Consider the following 21,034-nt stretch of genomic DNA (forward strand, 5'->3'; position numbering starts at 1 on the left):
AGGCGTGAGAGAGATTAGTTATATATTTGAGAGTTCTGTAGTTAGAGATATCGCATAGTTAGTTTAATAATCTTTTACCTAGGAATACGGTTGAATCTTATTTAAGTAGTGTTAATAAATCAGCTTTGTTAACTTACTTAGCTTGATGTTCTTTGTTCAACACTAAGCATTTAAGTCATCCAAACAAAGGAAACAGAGAACATCACTGCGTTGGGCATCTCAGCCTCCTGAGCCTTGACGGGCGGATGCGACGGTGATCAGTGCAGCATCTGGGCGGTGCGCTAGGGGGCAATCTGCGAGGTGGTGGAGACGGTGGGCGGACCTGGACTGGCGCATCCTGAGCCTCCTTCGCAATTTCTTGCGTGCAGGAGCAGATGTGGTCCAGGTCCCTCTGCCTGGACCGAACAGGAAACTGGACCAGTTGCACCTCGCCAGAGATCTATGTGACATCGGTGCCAAAATTTCAAACATACACAACATCCCCTGGCTTGAGGTCATGCAGCTGCCTGTGCCGACCAGCATCTGTCATGGAGCGTTCCTGTTACTGGCGGATCTGAGCACTTACATCTGGTTTGACGAGGCTGAGGCGAGTCCTGAGCTAATGCCCCATCAGTAACTCTGCCGGTGCCACTCCTGTGATGGCATGAGGGTAAGTCCGGTAACTGAAAAGGAACTGGGCCAGCCGCGTGTCTCAAGATCTGGTGATCAGTTTCTTCATGGCTCTTTTGAAGGTTTGGATTGCCCGTTCGGCCAACCCATTTGAGGCCGGGTGTTACGGGATAGACCGCACCTGTCGGATTCTGTTCAAGGCCATGAATGACTTGAACTCCCTGCTGGTGAAAACCGCTCCATTATCGGACACCAACACTTTGGGTATCCCATGGGTACTGAACGTATGCCCCAATCTGTCTACGGTTGCCTCTGTGGTCATGGTATGCACCTTTTGGACCTTGAGCCATTTTGAGTGGGCATCTACCATGACAAGGAACGTCGCCCCATGGATGTGCTGATGAAGTCTATGTGGACTCGGGACCAAGGTTTTCCCGGCCATTCCCAAGGGTCCACCTGAGCAGCAGCTGGGGCCTTCTGGTTCTCTTGGCCAGGGCCGCAGCGCTGGCTGGGGCACCTTTTTGATGTCTCAGTTCTATCCTGGGCCACCAATCCCAGCTGAAGGCAAGCATATTCATTTTGGATACCCCCGAGTGTCCATTGTGGAGGTCCTGTAGTAAAGGAGCACGACCGCATTCCGGGACGACCACCTGTGTCCCCCAAAACAAAACACTGTCCTCTACGCTTAGCTCCGGGAGCATTGTCATATAGGCCTGCAGATTGTTGGGCAGAGCTTTGCGCTGGGCCCCGTATTAGACCATGTGCTGGACCCGGGATAACTGTGGCTCCGTCTGCATCCACTCTTTGATGCAAGCTGCTGTGACCGGCAAAGAGTCCATGAAGTGGAGGGCTGCTATTACCTATCCAGCCGAGGCGGGTGCCGGTGGCCTTGTGGAGAGGGGCAGGTTGCTCAATGCGTAGGCATATGACATCTGCTTGCCTGGGCAGTGTTCCACTGTATACTCATACGCCACTAGGAGTAATGACCATGGCTCACCCTTCGTGTCTGCAATTGGGAGAATCACCTGATCCTCTTTGAACAACCCAAGCAGAGGCTTGTGGTCTGTATAGACTGAGAAGGCATGGCCGTAGACGTACTGGTGGAACTTCCTCATGCCAAACACGACAGCCAGGCCCTCCTTTTTGATTTGGTCATTGGCGAGTATGCGAGACACAAAAGCTGTCGGCTATTCCGACCCATCAGGCATCCGATGCTAGAACCGCCCCACGCCATAAGGGGAAGCGTCATACATTAGCAGAAATGTTTTTTTCTGGGTCAAGGTGAGCCAGCAGCTTCTCGGATGACAAACACCACTTGACCTCTCGGAACGCCTTCTGGTGCGGGGGGCCCCATTCCCACTGGTTCCCTTTCTTCAACAATTGGTAGAGCGGGCTAAACAGCGTGGCTAAGTTGGGAATGAATTTCCCATAGTAATTTATGAACCCTAAAAAAGAACGGAGTCTTGATGGATGGGAGACTGCTGGATGGCCTGCACTTTGTCTTCCATCGGGTGAAGGTCGTGCCTCTCTACTCAGTACCCTAAATAGGAGATCATGGGGGCGTTAAAAACGGACTTCTCACTGCGGAAACAAGATGCCGGCTTGTTAAAAATGAAGGAAGACTTCAGCCAGTTTCTCCAAAAGTTCTTTGTCTGAGGCCCCGTTGGTGTGTACGTCATCTAGGTATAGGCCACCCGTGGGTAGGCCCCACAGGATGTTTTCTATCACATGCTGAAAAATTGCACAGGCTGCTGAAAACCTGAATGGCAGCCGCGTGAATTCATACAATCCTCTGTTGGTGTTGACTATGACGAACCTCCGAGTTCTTGGATCTAGGACCATATGGAGATTACGCATGGCTAATGCTGATCTTTTCTTTATCCAAATATGTGTTGAGTCGACTATGACCACCAGCGGCGGCTCCCCAGATCTGAGCTTCTGTTGCAACAATCAGTGGGGCCGGTCCACTTTGGCAGGGTTTGCGTAACCCCCCACCCACCAACTTCCCAAATATCTTCACCACACATTCTGTGGCATTAGCACCTTCTATACCCTCCTGCAGCCCGACGATCCTCAAATCTTGATGCATGGAGCGATTTTCCAGGTCGTCAACCTTGGCATTCAATGCCTTCTGCCCCTTGGCCACTCCGCCAACATCATCATCTCTGCCTCCAAGCAGGCTATCCAGTCACCATGGTCCGTGACCGTTTCCTCCACCTTCCGAATCGTCGAACCCTGTATCTCCAGCTGTTGTTTCACCCTGTCCAGAGCTGCACGAATGGATTCAGTCACCGTTGCTATATCGTCCGTGACTGATTGCCTTTGTTTCCTGAACACCTCCACCTGGAATTCCACCAGCCTCTCAGTTGTCCACTGAGAGAGCAATGGCGACTCAGAGGTCTCTGCCGTTTTCTCCCCTCCTATGACACAAGGGGCTTTGAAGTCAGATGGGGACCCTTTACTCAACTTGTTCCTTGTGTTATAGCCTCCAGACATCACATGCCAGAGGAGGAACCCAAACTCTCCAACAACACCACTTTTCCACCTGAACAGCACCAATCAATCGGGCAAAACGGGCCAAAACCCAAGTCCCCTAGCAGGAGCCACCTTATGTGTGACCGTTCACCTCATGGCCGCCAATGGAAACCATTTATTGTCTGCTGTTTTAATATCAAACACGGTGAGCCAAGAAGCAGGCTCCTCCAAGCTCAACAACAACTTTCCCATCTAGCCTGGCTCTGCTGGAAGATTTTATACCATCACTTACAGAACCGACTCACTATGTATTTCTTCTTGTGAGGTCAGCAATAGGCATCCCTTTGTCCATCACCAGGACCTTAGGGATCCCATGGGTGCTGAACGAGCATCTGAGTTTTCCGAGCAGGTCAAGGCTATCTTATATACGTCAAGTCACTTTGAGTGGGTGTCCATGATGACGAGTAATATGGACCCCAAAGTTGAAGGGAGGGTGCCACCGGGAGCTGCTGATGCTCCTGATACATTGGACAGCTGTGTACAACTCTCTCTATGTTTCCATGTCTCTTTCCAAAGGCCAGTGCCAAATCTCTTCAGCTTAGAGGCGCCTGGGTGACCACTGTGTAGGTCCTTCAGCAGGGACTCGTGACTCTGCAGTGGGATGACTACATGAGCTCCGTACAATATGACACTGTGGTGAATGTACTCACCTGAATATGAACTGTCTGTATAGTACTATGACCAAGAAATGATAATATGATCTACTTTCAGGTATTGTACTGGAACCCCGGTGGGCTCCGCCTCTGGCTCCGCCCACCCCGGGGCGATATATAAGCCGGCCATCTGTGGGCGGCACTCATTTTATACAGCAGACACTGGCAGGCAAGTTCCTGGATAATAAAGCCTTATGTTCACTCGTTCTCACAGTCTCGCAGTGAATTGATGGTATATCAATTTATTATCCAACGACATCACCATGGAAGCTGCTGTAAAGCCAGATAAACTCAAGAGTGGTTACGATTGTCCCCATCCCACAAAATATGACACAGTGTATGGAAAGGCTCAGTAAACCAAGGTCCACCACACTAAGAAAACAAAAAGGGACGGTCAATAGAGAATTAAAGGTGCTATATTTAAATGCGCGCAGTGTACGGAACAAGGTAGATGAGCTTGTGGCCCAGATTGTGACTGGCAGGTATGATGTGGTAGGCATCACAGAGACATGGTTGCAGGGGGTTCAGGACTGGCATTTAAACATCCAGGGATTCACAACCTATCGAAAAGACAGAGAGGTGGGAAGAGGGGGCGGGGTTGCCTTGTTAATTAGGAATGAAATTAAATCAATAGCACTAAACGACATAGGGTCAGATGATGTGGAGTCTGTGTGGGTAGAGTTGAGGAACCACAAAGGCAAAAAAACCATAATGGGAGTTATGTACAGGCCTCCTAACAGTGGCCAGGACCGGGGACACAAAATGCACCACAAAATAGAAAGTGCATGTCAGAAAGGCAAGGTCACAGTGATCATGGGGGACTTTAATATGCAGGTGGACTGGGTAAATAATACTGCCAGTGGACCCAAGGAAAGGGAATTCATTGAATGTTTACAGGAGGGCTTTTTGGAACAGCTTGTGATGGAGCCCATGAGGGAACAGGCCATTCTGGACTTAGTGTTATGTAATGAGCCAGACTTGATTAAAGATCTTAAAGTAAGGGAGCACTTAGGAGGCAGTGATCATAATATGGTCGAATTCAATCTCCAATTTGAAAGAAAGAAGGTAGAATCAGATGTAAAGGTTTTACAGTTAAATAAAGGTAACTACAGGGGCATGAGGGAGGAACTGACGAAAATCGACTGGGAGCAGAGCCTAGTGGGAAAGACAGTAGAACAGCAATGGCAGGAGTTTCTGGGAGTAATTGAGGACACAGTACAGAGGTTCATCCCAAAGAAAAGAAAGGTTATCAGAGGGGGGATTAGGCAGCCATGGCTGATAAAGGAAGTTAGGGAATGCATCAAAGCAAAAGAGAAAGCCTATAATGTGGCAAAGAGTAGTGGGAAGTCAGAAGATTGGGAAGGCTACAAAAACAAACAGAGGATAACAAAGAGAGAGATAAGGAAAGAGAGGATCAAATGTGAAGGTAGGCTAGCCAGTAACATTAGGAATGATAGTAAAAGTTTCTTTAAATACATTAAAAACAAACGGGAGGCAAAAGTTGACATTGGGCCGCTCCAAAATGACGCTGGTAATTTTGTGATGGGAGACAAGCTGAGGAACTGAATAAGTACTTTGCGTCAGTCTTCACAGTAGAAGACATGAGTAATATCCCAACAATTCCGGAGAGTCAGGGGGCAGAGTTGAATATGGTAGCCATCACAAAGGAGAAAGTGCTAGAGAAACTAAGAGGTCTAAAAATTGATAAATCTCCGGGCCCAGGTGGGCTACATCCTAGAGTTCTAAAGGAGATAGCTGAAGAAATAGTGGAGGCGTTGGTGATGATGTTTCAAAAGTCACTGGAGTCAGGGAAAGTACCAGAGGATTGGAAAATCGCTGTTGTAACCCCCCTGTTCAAGAAGGGAACAAGGAAAAAGATGGAAAATTATAGGCCAATTAGCCTAACCTCGGTTGTTGGCAAGATTCTAGAATCCATTGTTAAGGATGAGATTTCTAAATTCTTGGAAGTGCAGGGTCGGATTAGGACAAGTCAGCATGGATTTAGTAAGGGGAGGTCGTGCCTGACAAACCTGTTAGAGTTCTTTGAAGAGATAACAAATAGGTTAGACCAAGGAGAGCCAATGGATGTTATCTATCTTGACTTCCAAAAGGCCTTTGATAAGGTGCCTCACAGGAGACTGCTGAGTAAAATAAGGGCCCATGGTATTCGAGGCAAGGTGCTAACATGGATTGACGACTGGCTGTCAGGCAGAAGGCAGAGAGTTAGGATAAAAGGTTCTTTTTCGGAATGGCAACCGGTGTTCCCCGACTGGAAGGGAATATTCCTGCCTGGTGATTGTCGCGCGATGTCCGTTCATTCGTTGTCGCAGCGTCTGCATGTTCAGGAGCGAGATCGTCAAACACTTTTTCACACTCCCTCCCCCCAAAAGGTTATGGATGCTGAGGAAAAATTGGAACTTTCAAGACTGAGATTATTCGATTTTTGTCAGGTCAGATTGTCAAGGTGTCTGGAGCCACACTGGGTAAATGCAGCTGAGGGTCGGGTCAGCCCTGATCTCATTGAATTGCAGTGCAGGACCGATGGGTTGACTGCCCCACTCCGGCACCGAATACTTTCATGTTTACGCTCAAGTTTGTATGCAAGTTACACGTAAGCTTCACACCCAGATATCAATGCCTCAAAGTATTACCTCAACCAATTCATTGCCCTAACTTCAGTTTTAAAAAGATCAACTCTCCAAAATTTAACAACATCTCTATTTTTCAGCTAAATCACAGTCTGATTGGAATCCCTTTTATGTGCTGAGCATTGGTTTAATTAACAGGCAAAAGCCAAGAATGAAAAAGTGTATGGGAAATAGATCAATCTTCACCTAATTCTTTCAATGCCAATGCAACGTTGCGATCTTAGAAGGCGAGAGGCTCAATTAAATCGGGTCAAACTTTGTGCATTACCTGGAACAAGGTACCTGTCCTGAATAAACTTTAACAAGGAGAGAAAATACTGAGAACTGGAGCTACTCAGCAGGACGGGCAGTATTTGTGGAAAGAGGAAGAGTTAATGAGCTTGATGTGTGCTCCTGATTCGGACACTGAAAAAAAATGGGAGACGGATCCCAGATCTGGAGGTCCCACCTGTATTTTTTTATCTGCTTCTGGGAAAGTTGGGAGGGGGTCCCAAGTGTGGCTCTTTAGACATTCTGGCAGTAAGCATCTCAGAACATCTGCAAGACAGCTGTGTTTTGAAAGTCTCTCTAAATCGCACCTGGTGAGTGCCGACATGGATTGAGGTTGGGAAATGAGCTCATCATGAAGTTCTGTAGGCTGAATTAAAACTGTATTTATTAAAGTAGGTTAAAGTGCTATGATGGAAAAGGGGAAGTAACCATTAAAGAATGTGCTTGTCAGATTGTTACTCTGAAAAGTAGCAAGTTGTGAAGCGAAAGAACAGCATTGGAAAAGTGGAAAAATCTCTACACACATTAGATTATATCATCCATTTAATTAAGTGCTATTCCACATTGTACAATATTGAAAGTGTAACCCAGTGTGAGATCAATAGCTAATTAGTTTGGGCAGCACGGTAGCACAGTGGTTAGCACAATTGCTTCACAGCTCCAGGGTCCCAGGTTCGATTCCCGGCTTGTGTCACTGTCTGTGCGAAGTCTGCACATTCTCCCCGTGTCTGCGTGGGTTTCCTCCGGGTGCTCCGGTTTCCTCCCACAGTCCAAAGATGTGCAAGTTAAGTGGATTGGCCATGCTAAATTGCCCTTAGTGTCCAAAATTGCCCTTTATGTTGGGTGGGGTTACTGGGTTATGGGAATAGGGTGGAGGTGTGGGCTTGGGTAGGGTGCTCTTTCCAAGAGCCAGTGCAGACTCTAAGGGCCGAATGGCCTCCTTCTGAATTTTAAATTCTATGATTCTATGATAAACTCGAATTCGACGCACGAGCAACAGAAGCTAAGGAGATTTTCTCCCACTGGCTTCGCTGTTTTGAGGCCTACCACGACTCCTCCGCAATGCCTCCCTCCGAAACCCTCAAGCTGCACCTCCTCCATGCATGGGTGAGCCATCGCATCTCCGTAATGATAGAGAAAGCTGCCACGTACGAGGCTGCGGTCGCGACCCTGAAGGCGCATTTCGTGAAGCCCGTAAATGAGGTGTTCGCACGGCACCTCCTCACTACTCGCCATCAACGCACCGGGGAATCGCTGGACGAGTACCTAGAGAACCTGACCCTACTCACAAGGAACTGCAACTATTAGGATGTGACGGCCGAGGAGCACGTGAAGCTGCAGATCCGGGACACCTACGTGGCTGGGGTCTAGTCTAACTACATCAGGCAGCGCCTGCTGGAAAACGGGGCCACTGACCTGCGGGACACGGTAAAACTAGCCACCTCGTTAGAGCTGGCCTACCAGAGCCTCAGCGTGTTCCCCGCAGACCCAGCGAACCCCTCGTGGGCACCACTGATGCGGCCTCCACCAGACCCGACTACGTCACAGACCTGTGCCGCGCGGCTGCCCGTCCAAACCGGGGAACCACAGTGCTACTTCTGCGGCCAGGATCAACACCCCCGGCAGAGTTGCCCATCCCGCACAGCGACGTGCAACGACTGTGGCAAAAAGGGACACTTCGCCAGAGTCTGTCTGGGCCAACCTAAAGCCCAGAAGTCGAAAGCTTACCAGGCCCGACCCATGGACTCACAGGCCAGCAGACCCCGCAATGTGGCTGCGTTCCTGCCGGGAACACCCCCTTCAGGCACATCACCAGCCTCGTGCGACTCGTGGGGGCCGCCATCTTGGCTGCTGGCTTCAATACCGACCGACACGTGCGACCGATGGGGGCAGCCATCTTGGTCGCCTCTTCGACTCAGCCCGACACGTGCGACTCATGCGGGCCGCCATTTTGTGACCCCGATACCTCCGACCACGCAGGCTACCCGCAGCTTGGCGCAGTCACCCTCGGCCAGTCGCGGGCAAAGCACCTGAAAAGTTCTATGGTGGTCGTCCGGGTCAACGGGCATGAGACCCCCTGTCTTTTCGACTCCGGGAGCATGGAGAGCTTCGTCCACCCTGACACGGTAAGGCGCTGCTCCCATCACACCTACCCCGCATCCCAAACAATCTCCCTTGCCTCCGGATCCCATTCGGTACAGATCCGGGGGTACTGTATCGCGAACCTCGAGATGCAGGGCTCTGAGTACGCCCATTTTAAACTGTACATCCACCCTCACCTCTGCGCCCCCCTACTGCTTGGATTAGACTTCCAATGCAGTCACCAAAGCCTTTTACGCCACGGGTCCTCCCAGGCGCTGGCTGGGCACCAGTCTGGGATCTTACAGACCTCGGTGCGCAGGTGCATCTGTGCCATCACAGAGGCCCTGTATGCCCGCTCAGCAAAATATATCAAATTCAATGTATACCGAGCCCACCAGGCTGCCTGGACAACAGGGTTTTCTGCCATCACTGGGATGCCCAGGTCCAGGGGGTGATCGATGGGATGCAGGTCCCCTAATGAGCCCTGGCCCATGACGGGCTGTTCTTCACAAATTGAAAGGGGTTCCACTCGAAGAGGTGGATCTAGTGTGTGACCATGAGATGCACGTCTGCACCAGATACGCAGTTAGCATGCACAAAGCCTTCATCCTGGCACACCTGATGGCTCCTGACACCTTTGAGGTGCACCCTTGGGTGACGGATTGGGTCTTCAGTGACAGGATTGTCTGCTGTGGTCGTGGCTGATGACGACCATCTGGAGGCCACAGTCCGACGCGGCAACCCGCAACAACAACACCGATGCAACGACCAGGGTCGTAATTGAGCGGTGCATTGGCATCCTGAAGTTGCGATTCAGGTGCTTGGACTGCATTGGAAGGACCCTCCATCATAGCGCTAGGGGAGTCTCCCACATTGTGGTGGCCTGCTGCATCCTCCACAACATCACGCAGCAGAGGGGTGTCGTGCTGAAGGAAGAAGATGAACACCAGGCCTCATCCAACGAGAGGATGCGGAGGATGGTCCAGGGCCACTGCACATGGGATGCTCCAGGTTCACCAACTAGGAGGCCTGGCCAACGGTACAAACATCCCTACATCCCATCCCCCCACACCGGCGAACCCCCCCCCACTGATCTGTGATGAGCTCTGGTGCTCCACATTGTTTGACGTTGGATTCCTACCCAGAGTAGCACGTTCCACCATCTGTCTGGGTGATCCCTGCATGCATCCATCACACAGTACCGCCAAACCCTTGGGGTGGCAGGGGTAGGGATGGAGTACGGGCTGGGTTGGTGGGGGGGGGGCATTGAGGTTGAGCGGGAGGGGCGGGGTACCAGGGCAATGTCCGGCATCCAACCTAGGGGTCCCAGCCCATGACTACCTTCACCATCCGCCCATCTTCTCTTTCCCCACGCCCCACTCCCAGTGCCCACTCTGCAGCCAGCCCAGCCTATCCCACACACCCTTCTGTGAACATCATTATAAAGTGTGCACCCTAGTCCCTATGGCTATCCTATGTTCTGTACCCATGCCAACTTAACTGGTGTCTACTTTTCTGGCCTTACAGGCCCTAACGCTACGTCAAGGTGGATCCCTAGGTGGTACATCAGGGGTGGAGGCAACCTGCTGTGAATCCCACCCTGTGACAAGGGTCCTCTTTCACGGCTGTCCTTCAGAACGAACAGACTTGAATTGGCCCAGCAATTACTCGGGTGTCCCAAGTGGCGTGTTGCCGCCCTGTTCTGCGCACTGCCAATTGGGAGTCTGAGGCACTACGGTGTTCTGGCACCCTCCTGCAGGAGTCACCAGTACATGCCCCAGTGCCTTCTCCTCCTTCAGATGTCCGATAGCCACCGGGCTTCTCCAAGGGATGGGGTGCGACCAGAGAGACCTCGGGGGCTTCCCCGCCACCTGACACCGCCAATCCTGGGGGGCCCGCTCTTGTGTCGACCAGGGTCTCCATGCTTGTGGCCACGGAGCACAGGGACTGGTCCACCTCAGTGACTGCCACATCACTCAGTGATTATTGTTATGGGCTAGGGTTTAGAAAACTCCAAAGTATATCATGGAGTTCACCTGACCCACAGCTGTTTATAGATTTTGATTACGAGGAGCACAAGGGCCTGCTTTTCAGGTGTTATTCAACAGAAGTCTTAAGCACTTGTAATCAAAAACAAAGTTTATTCTACGAATTTAGTTAACATTTTTATAAACACACACAGTAAGCATTTTTATCAACTACAAACATAAATACCTCACTCAGCTACAGTAACCTGCTTAGAACCCTTAATGAACTCCCCTTAACTGTTTCAACTTAATAACAACATCCCAAAACAGTAGGTTTGAATTCCTTCCAGAAAAGCAGTTATCTCTTTTAAGTTATCAAGCAGTCTGGAAGCAGCTTTTAAAATGCAGAAAGAGTGAGACAAGACTAGACGTCTCTGTCTGAATCCAGCATCCGAATGTGAAAACGGAAGCAAAACAACTCAAAGCCACAAAACAGCTCCCAGCTCAAAAATGAAAGTAAAACCCAGAGCCACAGCCCAGCTCCACCCTCACAATGACATCACTGAAGCCATGTGATCAAATAAAACATTTCTTCAAGGTACACTCCCATGACACTCTGCTACCTCCCTCCAGGACTGGCGCAGGTCATCCAGCGTCCGGACAATGCTCATGACGCCCTCAGCCGGAACCCGTTGTGACTGGGCCAAGCTCTGGAGCGTCGCTGCAATGGACAGGTGGCCCTGGTACATAGCTGCCTGTGATAGGGAAGCCGTATCCTATGGCTCGGCCACTGCCCGCACAGAATGCCCAGGCCTTGGAGATCCTGATCCTTGGCCGATACCTTCACCTTCATGGCCTCCACCGCAGATACTACCCGTGCTGTGTTGGCTTGGTTGCACTCCTCAAACTGCACCTGCAGGTGCTGGATGGCATCTGACAGCCCCTCATGTAGTCCCTGGCTCTATGTCTGCATCTCCATTATTGATGGAATCGCCCTTTTTAGGAACCCCAAACCCATCTAGATGGAGCTAGTCCCTGGGGGTCAGGCTACCCTCTAACCATCCACCCCATTGGGGGTTCCTACCTCTACCTGATGTACCACAGCACATGTGTGGTATGCACCAAATAGTGCCCAAGGAGCCTCTTGACTAAAGTGCCCAACCAAGGTGAATGTCTCTCTGGGATGGTGGAGGGTGTTGGAGATAGCTGTGGCGCAAAGTCGGTGTCATCCCTGGGCGGCTGCTACGGGTGTTTCGGGCTGGCGTTTGGGGGCTAGTGTCACTGCCTGTTGCCTCCACATCACTGGAATTTGTTGGGGTTAGCGCTGGGGGCAGGGACACCAGGAGGTCCTCCTCGTTGCCAGGTGATCCTCAAGACACAAAATATGACATATGATTGGATCGTTGGGGTGATGGGTGGTGTGGGGGAGGTGTGGCTGTGGTGTGGGGGTGGTGTGGGAGTAGTGTGGGAGTGGTGGTGGGGGAGGTGGGTGGGGGTCATGTCACGCGCTCCATTGGAATACCACAACTCAGTGAGGTCTCACTTAGTTGCCCAATACCGACCTCCGCCTTGGCGACTGACCTCTTTTTCCGTGCCCACCAATCTGCTCCACAAAGGTGAGGGGCCACGGATCCGGCGGTTCCCCTCCATCTTCTCTCTCTCTGCAGTTCTGTGCTGCCTTCTCCTGGGGGGGGGGGGGGGGAGACAGAAAGTGCACAGTGTTAGGCAGTCAGACACGGGCAGCACAGGGGTTGGCAGCTGGTGGCCTTTGTGGCCATGGCAGGCAGTATGGGTGCTGTCATGAAGTGGAGAGATGAGCGCGCGCACTGCTAGCGGGTGCTACAAACCGAAAACACTCCAGGTATAATGGACCAGCCTAGGACCGTTTTAGATCCTGTGGCAGTGCACGTGATGTCAGTTTGATAGACCTGGCAAGCAGCCAATTTTTGAATCTGAAATTCTGAGCCAAACCCCGCTGTTGCTTGCGCTTGGTGGTGCCATTCAAAATTTTCAGGAAGAAAGGTGCATCATGTGAAGAGCTCCATTTTGTCCTGAATTCTGTGAGAAGAGATTCAGCCGAGAAGAAGCTGGAAGGCACTCTCTCTCTGCTCTCTCTCTGCAAGGTGATGTAAAAGGCCGCCAGTCAAACCTGTGAAAGCACTCCTTTATCCCAATCCTCTGGATAATCTTGACTATACCCTCAACATGATCTTTGGAGTTTGATGGCATCTTTATAATGACCCTTGTGATTCTGAATGATTCGCTGTTGAGTTAAATTGCCTTATTCCTAAACTATCCATAACTTCCTTGAATAACTTCGACATAAAATTTAATCTCTGATCTGATTAAATTTCTTTTGGTTGTCCAAATCTAGTAAAAACATTGGTTAACTCCTCTACAACCCTCTTAGATGTCCCAGTTAGATGTAATATTTCTTAATGGAATGGCCTCCCGAAATCTAGTAATAATAATCACTATAATAATGTTTATTATTGTCACAAGTAGGCTTACATTAACACTGCAATGAAGTTACTGTGAAAAGCCCCTAGTTGCCACATTCTGGCACCTGTTTGGGTACACTGAGGGAGAATTCAGAATGTCCAATTCACCTGACAAGCACATCTTTCGGAGCTTGTGGGAGGAAACCGGAGCCCCCAGAGGAAACCCACGCAGACACGGGAGAAAGTGCAAACTCTACACAGACAGTGACCCAAGCCGGGAATCGAACGTGGTACCCTGCCTCTGTAAAGTAACAGTGCTAACCACTGTATTACCATGCCGCTCTATCTAAAACCCTGAATTTGTCACCGCATCCCTTACAAAAATAGAAAAAAGAATAGAGTTTATACATGTACTGTATTCTAAAGGAAATCTGTTGGATAATAACACAGTGATCTCTTATTTAAAGGAGCAGTATGTTTTCATCCATGTTGCTATCTTGGAAGCCTGCCTGCATGATGACACCTCCATCCCAGTTTCTGAATTCAAATCTACTTACAAAGAAATGATCAGAATAGACCCTCAGAGTAACTCCTCACAGATAAATGAAGAATTCGAGGTCAGTGACACCACATTCAGTGCTAAATCATTACATGGGAAGCAACTCAGTTCCTGCTCAATGGTATATTTTCAATGCACTCACCATGGTAAGGTGCTCTGCTAGAGTGCTCGGTGTTCAACTTAATTCACAACCAGATGTCTATCGACTAAGGCTTTGCCTGTTGATCTGTGTACTTCATCAACTAAGAGAGAGGGCAGTGAATTCAAGTCTCACTCCGGACTCTAGCATAAAATCTAACCTGCTATTCGATGCAGTACTAAGATGCGATTTTAAACTGGAATCCATTTGCCCTTGCAAGTAGATATAAAAAAGCCCATGGCACAACAAAGAATGAGGGGAGTTTCCCTATTACAGGGGGGGGGGGGGGGCGCGATGGGCAGACCACCCCTTCACTTTGGGTGGGGGTTACCCAGGCAATCCGATGGTGGGAGGCTGCCGTATGGTGGGGGGGGGGGTTCGGGCCCAATTTGCGATGCGGAGGTGGGGGGAGGGTCAGTGCCGATTTGCGAGGTGTTGGCTGGCCGTGGGACCTCGCTATTGTGCCACCCACTCGATGGCGACCAGATAATGGGATTCCCTGGGAAACCCTCGTATTCCAAGCCATGCATATTTGCATGACGTGGGACACTGAATTGCATCCCGCTTTACGACCCCAAGGGGATCATAAAATGAGTGCAATTCAGCTCCGGCGGGAGAACATAGGGCTGGATTCTCCGATTTTGAGGCTATGTGTGGAGGAAGTGTCTAGTTTTACGACAAATTTGGTCGTAAACAGGGATTCTCCGTCCAATCACTGATTACGATATCGGCGTCGGGCAACGGAGAATCCCGCCCATAGTCTCCCAAACGGAGAATCCTGCCAAATATCTTTCTTTCTACTTCTACTGCACTCACAGAAATAATGTTTGGAGTATGGGCCTGGGCTTTTCTTCTCAATAAGATGCTGATAACTCAAAGATAGCTCATTGAAACTTGTACCTTTATTAAAATTTCAGACCCTTAATACATTGACTACCCAGCTGGATGTTGAGGAGTGCAGCATTGCTCTCGTATCTCGTAACCAAGAGAAGAACCGTAATATAGACGTCCTCCCGCTTGATCAATGCCCTCCATTCCTCCAGACTGTGGATGGTGAAAGTAACAACGACATCAAAGTGACCTTGATGAACGTGGGTCCCTTTTTTATTCTTTATTTAATAGTTGTTCAAAGTTTTAGAAGAAATTTGGGTGGGACCTGGGGTCTCTGCTCGTGAGGGCATATAATGAGGCAAGGGCAAAGGGGGAACATCCCCAACATTATCGCCGCTGTTCACATCCCTAATGTTGAAGAAGGATAAAGATCCGGAGCAGTGTGGTCCTATCATCTGATATCACTATTAAATGTGGACACTGAGATACTGGCAAAGTTCTTGGCCTTGCGAATCGAGGGCTGTCTGCTGGGGGTGGTAGGGAAAGATAAGACGGGGTTTGTAAAGGGGAGGAGATAGTCAGTGAATGATAGGAGACCACTCAACATTATAATGATGCCCCTGGAGGGACAGAATGTAGAGGTGGCAGTGGCAATGGACGCAGAAAAGGCTTTTGATTGGATGAAGCGGGAGTATCTGTGGGAAATGTGAGTTTGGGTTCGGGCAGGGGTTTGTGGACTGGGTCCGATTGTTGTATAGGGCACTGGTAGCAAGCGTGCAGATGAATTGGGTGGGCTTGGGGTACTTTGGGCTACACTGTGGGACCAGGCATGGGTGCCCACTCTCCCCATTGCTCTTTGCCTTGGCAATAGAGCCATTGACAATGGCGCTCAGAATATCGAGGGACTGGAAAGGGATTGTGGGAGGACGTGGCTTGAGCACAGAGTTTTGTTGTATGCAGGTGACCTGGTGCTGTATATTTCGGACCCACTGGGAGGTATTGGGGGAATTATGAGTATTCTGGAGGAGTTTTGCCGGTTTTCCAGATATAAGGGTTGGACGCGAGGTTTCGTGTTGGCGACAGGCAGGGATCGAGTGGTTCGGGGACCTGTTTGTGGGAGGCAGTTTTGCGAGTTTAGAGGACTTGGAGGAGGAATATAAGCTGCTCAGTGGGAATGGATTCAGATATTTACAGGTTCGAGAATTTGTGAGGAAGCAGGGGCCATCCTTTCCTGGTTTGCCACCCTTGGGATTATAGGATAAAATGCTGTCGAGGGAAGGAGTGGGTGAGGATAAGGTGCCCGAGATCTATAAGGAGCTAATGGACTGGGAGAGAGCCCCGATAGGGGAAGTCGTGAGGAATTGGAGAAGGAACTGTGTGGGGGGGGGGGGCTGGCGGCCTGGTTGTGGGAGGAGGCTCTGAGGAGGATGAATGCATCCTCGTCGCTTGCAAGGCTCAGCCTTATCCAATTTATGGTAGTTCATAGGGCGGTGGCTAGGATGAGCAGGTTTTCTGAGGGGGTGGAGGACAGGTGTGGGCAGTGCGTGGGGAGGCCCGCGAATCATGCTTATATTTTGCGGGCTTGTCTGAAACTGAAGGAGTTCTGCCGGGTTTCGCAGACGTAATGTCCGTGGTGTTGAGGGTTATGATGGTCCTGAGTCCAGAAATGGCGATATTGGAGTGTCAGAAGAACCGGGAGTCCAGGGGGCGAGGGAGGCCGATGTCCTGGCCTTTACCTCCCTGGTAGCCCAGAGACGGATCTTGCTGGAGTGGAGGGATTGGGAGCCCCCGAAACTGGGGTGTGGATGAGTGACCAGGCGGAATTCCTAAGGTTGGAGAAAATGAAGTTTGTCTTAAGAGTGTCGATTGATGAGTTTACACGGAGGTGAAAGCCATTCATCAACTTCTTCAAGGAGAATTGAGGCATCAGCAGGGGAAGGGGGGAGTTAATGAGAAACATTGTGGTCAGTTTAGTAAGATTATGGAGTTAATGTGAGGAGCCAGGGGTTGAAGCAGTGAGGTGTTCAGGTTCAGTTTTAGTCTGTAGCTGGAAGGCAAGCTGAGAAGTTTCTGAAGAATTATTGCCAGAGATTCTGCATTGTTATGACAGGGTTCAGGTCTTTCTTTGCCAAAAGTCTCAAAAGACATCACTTCACAGCAAGAATTCCTGAGTGCTAAATGTATTTAAAAGTGGATTGGGACCTGAGATGGTTTTATTGTTTGAGTGGAAGTAAAGATAAGTTAAGGGTTATTGTGTCACTCTATTGATTTGTTTAAGGGGTAATTGTAAGCTATTTTCTTGTGTGATGTTAAAGATATTTTAAATCTGTGTTAATAATAAAGTCTGTTTTAATATACCATATCCTATTTTGTGTGAAATCACTCCTGGGGTGAGGTATCCTTTCCTCACAGTCTTACAAAATCCAATAAAATGTTGGGGCTTTTTGTTCAGTATTCAACCACTGTTGGGGTCTGGTCTGGGATCATAATAAAGGAAATTGGATAAATACTTGTAAAGGAAATATTTACAGGACTATGAACAAAGAATAGGGGAGTGAAATCGATTGACTATCTCTTTCAAAACGCCAGTACAGGTATGATTTACCATTTGGCGGATTCTTGTGATAAACAAAACTTTTACTTCATGATCAGATACATCTTACTTGTAAAATGATAAGTTGGTGCATTGGTGTGATCAAAGCTTTATGGGATAAACAAAGAGATTACCATAAATTAGAAAGAAGACTTTGGATTGCACAAAAGGTTAATTTCTGAATAGCTTTTGCATTCCATTTCTATTTAGAGCTTCAGGCAAGCAACAGCTTTTGTGATGACCGAACACCCTCTGCCTAACACCACAGCAGACTTTTGGAGACTTGTGTATGACTACAACTGTACTTCAATCATCATGCTAAACCAACTTAACCAGTCAAATTCCGCTTGGGTAAGTTAGTAATCAAAGGAAAGAAAAACTGCAAATTCGAGCAACAGAAAGAAAGGCATGTTCATGTTTCAAGCAAGACCCATAATGTTCTGGTGGGTGGTATTCCACGCAGGATGATTCTCTTTCAAACACTGTGCATTCCCATCTTTCTTTAGGTCTGACTTATGTTGAAATGTGAAATTGTTGCCTAATTTCTAAGAAGCAGTCGAAAGAGGCCAAATAGTGTCCCTCGGTGCCGTAAATGATTCTATGACTCTTGGTGTGAGATTGTAGTCACTCTGTTTAATATGATATTGCAGTCAGTAGGTAATTCACAGTGAACACCTTGCAGACCAGCCAGTTGGGGTACCAATTTATGTTACCGCCAACTCGGAGTTTCTTTGCCATCTTCAGTGCACTAACCCAGTGCTCATTTCGGCTGCCTTGTGATCTATCTGGAGCCAGAGCTCTCAAATTCACAGAAACATACCAAGAGAGAGATAAATAAATTTAAACACATGGAAAGTACCATCTTATCCATAAGACCCTAAGATTTAGGAGCAGAGCTAGGCCATTTGGCACATCATGCCTGCTCCACCATTCGATCATGGCTGATATATTTCTCATCCCCAATCTGCCGTTTCCCATAATCTCTGATCCCGTTTAATCAATAACCTATCTCTGTCTTAGAGACTTTAGTGACTTGGCCTCCACAGCCTTCTGCGGAAATGAGTTCCACAGATTCACCACTTTCTGGTTCAAGAAATTCTTCTTCCTCTCAGTTTTAAAGGATTGTCCTTTCAGTCTCTGATTCTAGTTTCTCATACTAGTGGAAACATCTTCTCATATCCACTCTGTATAGGCATCTCAGTATTCTGTAAGTTTCAATGCGATCCCGCCTCATCCTTGTAAACTCCAGCACGTACAGACCCAGAGTCCTCATCTACTCTTAATATGACCAGCCCTTAATTCCCAGGATCATTTTTGTGAACCTCCTCTGGGCCTCCTACAAGGCCAGCACGTCCTTCCTTAGGTACAGTGCTCCAAACTGCTCACAATATTCCAAATGGGGTCTGACCAGAGCCTTATACATCCCTGCTCTTGCATTCTAGCCCTCTCAAAATAAATGCTAACAGTGCATTTGCCCTCTTAACTGCCAACTGAATCTGCATTTTTATTTAAAATATATTTTATTCCAAACATAATCAATAACATACACACCCAACAACTCAATATAAACATGATTCAAACAGTGTGTCAATTTCCCCCCTTTTTCTCTCTAACCTACCTCAACACATCTCTCCCCACGTAATGCACCCCCGACCCCCCCGACCCACCCACTGATGACAAATAGATCCTCAAACAAGGACAGAAAAAGCCTCCACCGTGCATAAGACCCTCTCCTCTGACCCCCTAAGAGGCTGAGACCCCCAGTGGCACTGTCAACCTCCAGATCAATAAGATTCGCTGTTGGACAGTCAGAGAGGCGAAGGCCATGACATCGGCCCCCCTCCCCTCCAGCAGTACCAGCAAATTTGAAAGCCCAAAAACCGCCACCAAAGGGCACGGCGATATCCTCTAACCCGCCATCTCTGACAGGGTCTCGAAAACCATTGCCCAGAAATCCCCCAACTTTGTGCATCCTCAAAACATATGAGCGTGGTTCGCCAGTCCCCACACACATCTTTCTCATACATCCTCAACATCTGGGAAAAACACACTCTAACGGGCCCGTGTCATATGAGCCCTATACACCACCTTTAACTATATAAGGCTCATCCTAGTACAGGGCGAGGTTGAATTGATCCAGTGCATTATTTCACTCCAGGCCCCACACCCAAGCTCAATCCCCAAATCCTCATCCCATTTCAGCTTCATCCCCTGCCCTGGCACCTTCTACTCTCCATCATCCACCTGTAAATACGCCAGTCCACGCTCCACCAGCTCATCCAGTGTTAACTTATCGAACAGCGTGTGCTTTGGCAGCTGAGGGAACAAGGGCAGCTCCTTCCATGTAAAGCCCCAGACCTGAAAATACATAAATGATCTCCCCTTGGCAATTCAGGTTTCTCCTGCAATTCCGCTAGCACCCCAAACCTACCCTCTATGAAGAGATTCCTAACCCGCTCTATTCCTTGCCTGTACCAACTCATGTACATTGCGACCATCCCTCCAGGTATAAACCTGTGGTTTCCACATATTGTAGCCAATACCTTTTTTTAATATGTTTAATTCAAGGCACTGTCATATAAACAAACAACCAAACAACATTATAAACAACCAACACCCACTACACCCCTGCTCTCCCGATATCGCCCCCTTCTCCCATCCTGCCTTCCCCATTTTAACCCCCTTGCCCTCCCGATCCCCCCCTTTGCTGACCCTCAAACCTCCTGAAAGAAATCAATAAACGGCTTCCACCTCCAAGTGAATCCATCGATCAGCCCCCTTAAGACGAACTTTATCCTCTCCAGCCTCAGGGATTCCGCCAGGTCGCTCACCGACACCCCCGCTTTCGATGGCTCCGAGTCCCTCCACCCGAACAAAATCGGTCTCCTGGCTATCAGGGAGGCAAAGGCCAAAACATCGGTCTCTCTTGCCCGCTGGACTCTCGGGTCTTCCGTGACCCTGAATATCGCCAACTCTGGACTCGGGGCCACTATCACCTCCAGTACCTCGGATATTACGTCCACGAACCCCTGCCAGAACCCCTTCAACTTCGGACATGCCCAAAACATGTGGACATGATTTGCGGGCCTCAGCCCCTTCAAAATTCCTATTCTCCCTCGCCACCATCATATGTGCCCTATGGACTATTTTAAATTGAATGAGGCTTAACCTCACACATGTCTCAGCCTCCACCATCCTTCCAGCTCCTCCACCCACTTACACTATATGTCCCCCATCTCAGTCCATCAATTCCTTGTAGACCTCAGACACTTTCACCTTCCCTATCTCATCCTTCAACAGCACCTAATCCTGCAACCCAGGGGCGGCAGTCCAAGAAAGGACGGCACCTCCCTCTTCACAAAATCTCGGTCCTGCAGGTACCTAAAACTGTTCCCCTGGGCAACTTGTACTCTTCCGCCAGGTCCTCCAACCTCGTAAACCTGCCCCTATGAAGAGGTCACCAAATCGCTCAATCCCCCCTCACCGCCACAAAACTTCCCGTCCAAAAATTATGGTTGTCGCAGATCGGTGCCCCCTGGATACCACCCACTTCTCCCATCCTGCCTTCCCCATTTTAATCCCTTTTCCCCCCCCAATTCCCCCCCTTTGCTGACCCACACCCTTAATGCTGACATCACCACTGGACTCACGGAGTGCCTGGCTGGTGAGAACGGCAGAGGCACTGACAACAAAGCACTTAAACCCAT

At 49.2% G+C, this 21,034-nt stretch overlaps 1 protein-coding gene across 1 annotated transcript in view; it reads left to right on the forward strand.

Moving 5' to 3' along the window:
* The window catches only part of LOC140417302 (receptor-type tyrosine-protein phosphatase U-like), a 1,277,635-nt gene that overhangs the window by 1,161,449 nt on the left and 95,152 nt on the right, over positions 1-21,034 (forward strand). The window contains exons 26-28 of the mRNA XM_072501194.1: positions 13,673-13,822; positions 14,821-14,994; positions 17,538-17,678. Of these exons, the coding sequence (XP_072357295.1) occupies positions 13,673-13,822; positions 14,821-14,994; positions 17,538-17,678 (465 nt within the window). The remainder of the gene's footprint in view (positions 1-13,672; positions 13,823-14,820; positions 14,995-17,537; positions 17,679-21,034) is intronic.

The sequence above is a fragment of the Scyliorhinus torazame genome, chromosome 1 (genome assembly GCF_047496885.1).
Source record: "Scyliorhinus torazame isolate Kashiwa2021f chromosome 1, sScyTor2.1, whole genome shotgun sequence".
Classification (NCBI taxonomy): domain Eukaryota; kingdom Metazoa; phylum Chordata; class Chondrichthyes; order Carcharhiniformes; family Scyliorhinidae; genus Scyliorhinus; species Scyliorhinus torazame.